The sequence below is a fragment of the Lactuca sativa genome, chromosome 4, assembly GCF_002870075.4.
Source record: "Lactuca sativa cultivar Salinas chromosome 4, Lsat_Salinas_v11, whole genome shotgun sequence".
Taxonomy (NCBI): Eukaryota; Viridiplantae; Streptophyta; class Magnoliopsida; order Asterales; family Asteraceae; genus Lactuca; species Lactuca sativa.
The window spans coordinates 184,553,933-184,556,915 of NC_056626.2; the positions used below are offsets into that span (position 1 = coordinate 184,553,933).

Genomic DNA, 2,983 nt, shown 5'->3' on the forward strand with positions numbered 1-2,983 from the left:
AAGCATGTCTTCAACATATTTTCCTTGATGTAGAAAGATTCCGGTTGAATCTTGACGGACCCGCAAACCAAAAAACATGGTCATTCCCCTAAGGAGCTCATCTCAAATCTCTTCTTCATAATGGTCTCGAACTTAGTGCATAACTTTGGACTCGTTGAACCAAAAATGTTGTCATCGACATAGATCTAAACAAGAATTATGTCTCCATGCACATGCTTAATAAAGAGTGTCTGATCAATTGTGCCTCTGGTATAACCATGCTCGAGCAAATGATCTGTTAGGGTAGCATACCAGGCCCGAGGAGCCTGATGTAACCCATACAGAGCCTTGTCTAATTTGTAGACATGATTTGGAAACTTGGAGTTGACAAAACCAGGAGGCTGATCAACACAAATTTCTTCTTTCATGGCTCCATATAGAAAGGCAATCTTGACATCCATCTGATAAACTGTGAAACCCATATAGGAGGCATACGTCAGGAAGATACGGATAGCTTCAAGATGTGCTACGGGAGAATACACTTCGGTGTAGTCAAGTCTTTAATTTGTCGAAACCCACGAACGACCAAACGCGCTTTGTTTCGCACAATCACCCCACAATCATCTTTCTTGTTGCAGTACACCTAACACGTGTCCAAAAACTTTTTTCCCTTTGGCAGCTTAACCAATTTCCACACCCCTAGTTTCTCAAACTGATTAAGTTCCTTGTGCATTGCATCCACCCAACTCGGCTCATTCAGTTCCATTTCTACATTCTTTGGCTCGATCTGAGAAATGAAGCAAGAGTAGAGACATGTGTTGACGTCTCCATTCTAGCTCCTCATTTTGACTCCGTCGCCTAGTTGGCCAATGACATTTTCGATCGAATGAGCGCTTTGAAGTCTGGTGTGGATTTCATGGCTGATATCATTGAGTGTGACAGGAAGGTTATTGATGTTGATAAATCCATCTTCTGCTGATTCATCAGCCTCAGACGATCTTGAAGCATGAGAGCTGCTTGCCACGTACTCATTTGCAATCGGCTCTGGAAAGAAAAGCTCCCTGAAAGTTTGAGTAGCAATGGAAGTATCTCTAGTCATGAACTCTCTTTCAGTAGGAGTAAGTAGAGTGGCTTTAGCATCAGGATTGATTCTTTGAGTAGGAGAATCTGAAGAAGTGCATGGAACAATTTCATCCACCCTAGGATTCGTCGAAGGCACTGAAGGTGGTATTTACACAACATCTTCCTCTTCATCTTCAATAACAACCTTCGTACCTGAGCAAGAACCTAACACATTATCTGAAAAACACATTAAATGATTTAAATAAAGAAGCGTAATCAAATAAGCAGTTAGGACCGAAACGGGCGTCTGTTTCATTCTCCTCTAGCCAACGTATCTCGAAAGATTTAAAAATTTGCTTGGTTTTCTTGTTGTAGACACGGTAAGCAGTGCGCGCAACATATCCCACGAAGTAACAGTCATTAGACTTCGAGTTGAACTTGGCGTTGGACTCTAAGTGAAGGAGGGTGTAAGGACATCCAAAAATTTGGAAGCGAGCAACAGATGGCTTGTGATTGTACCGAATTCCATATGGGGTCTTCATTTGGGCTTTGTTGATAAAGACACAATGTTGGACGTAGCAGGCAGTGTTGATCGCCTTTGCCCAAAAGAAGACCGAAAGTTTAGAATCACATAGCATCGTCCTTGTGGCGTTCATTAGAGTACGATTGCGCCTTTCAGCAACACCATTTTGTTGAGGTGTGCGAATGGCAGTGTACTGACGCATTATACCCTTTTCAGCACAAAAATGATCCAGAACAACGTTCTTGAATTCTGTTCCATTATCCGTTCTAAGCGCCTTCACTTTCTCATTTGTTTGATTCTTAATCATCACCACGAACTTCTTGATCAGATCAACAATTCCGCTCTTGTTAGATAGGAAGAAAAACCAAGTGAACCTCGAGTAGTCATCTATCATAACCAAGCAATAGGAGTTTTTGTTGATGCTAAGAATGTTGACCGAACCAAATAAATCCATGTGCAACAATTGGAGAACCTTGTTGATTAAGTTTACTGCCTTTGGCAAATGGGGCTTGCGATGATGTTTTCCTCGTGCACACGCCACACATTCTTCAAAAGTAATGAAGTCTTTGATAGGTAGGCCACACATTATCTCGTTCTTGGAAAGACGATTTAGGTTCTTGGCGTTTACATGACCGAATCGAAGGTGTCATATCATCGCATTATGTTTGGAGACTTCAAAGAAGAGACAATGTGACTTGGTCCAGGATATTATGATTCATGTCTATGATGTAAGCATTTCCATCCCGCTTTGATTTCTCTAAGATCCAAACATCGGGAATGGTGATTCCAGGCTTCAAAATAAGGCATTATTTATCAGTGAAGTGAGTTGAGTAGCCTTTGTCGCAGATTTGAGAGACACTCAATAGGCTATGCTTCAATTCGGGAGCGTAATTAACGTTCTCAAAACTCAGCACACCATTGGTACCAGTTCCTCTTTGTGTGATCTTTCTGCCTTCTCCACCCGCAAAGGAAACATAACCCTCGTTGAAATTTTGAATGTCATGTAGCTGGGATATGTCTCATGTCATGTGCCTGGAACAACCACTGTCGACATACCAAGGTCTAACGACATTCCTCCGTAGTTTTTCTTGCACAATTTGTGAGATTAGTTAGATTTTGGAACCCAGGTCATTTAAACACTGGGTTTTCCCTTTTTAGCAACAAAATTTTCTTTTTCACTTTTTGATTTTGATTTATCTCCAGATGCACAAGCAGAAGATTGAGATGATTGGACATCTAAGTTCTTGGGAACCCATTGGTATTTAGGTTTAGAAACATTGACAAGTGATTTTGAAACAATTTTCTTTTGTTGCGATCATTTGGCTTTCCGTCTAATATTAGTCGAATACCCACACGAAGACTTTGACGAACCCGACCTTGACTTAGCCGCGTTCGTTTTCGTGAAAGTACATGTTATAT

General features: G+C 41.2%; 1 protein-coding gene across 1 annotated transcript; it reads right to left on the minus strand.

The window, feature by feature from the left end:
• Window positions 1-622: 622 nt before the first annotated feature.
• LOC111900821 (uncharacterized) lies at window positions 623-2,150 on the minus strand. The gene is made up of 4 exons (XM_023896709.1): window positions 1,706-2,150; window positions 1,255-1,278; window positions 854-1,146; window positions 623-766 (listed from the first exon to the last, which is right to left on the minus strand). Exons 1-4 carry the CDS (start codon window positions 2,148-2,150, stop codon window positions 623-625), a joined length of 906 nt encoding a protein of 301 aa, XP_023752477.1.
• Between the last annotated feature and the right edge of the window lie 833 nt (window positions 2,151-2,983).

What these genes read in the sequence shown, in the direction of transcription:
- LOC111900821 (XM_023896709.1), bottom strand. Translation starts at nt 2,150, where the DNA reads ATGTGTGGCCTACCTATCAAAGACTTCATTACTTTTGAAGAATGTGTG. An exon ending in TGTGTTAGGTTCTTGCTCAG is followed by an intron (nt 1,147 to 1,254) that starts GTACGAAGGTTG and finishes GCACTTCTTCAG; the next exon opens with ATTCTCCTACTCAAAGAATC. An exon ending in GCGCTCATTCGATCGAAAAT is followed by an intron (nt 767 to 853) that starts GTCATTGGCCAA and finishes TTCATTTCTCAG; the next exon opens with ATCGAGCCAAAGAATGTAGA.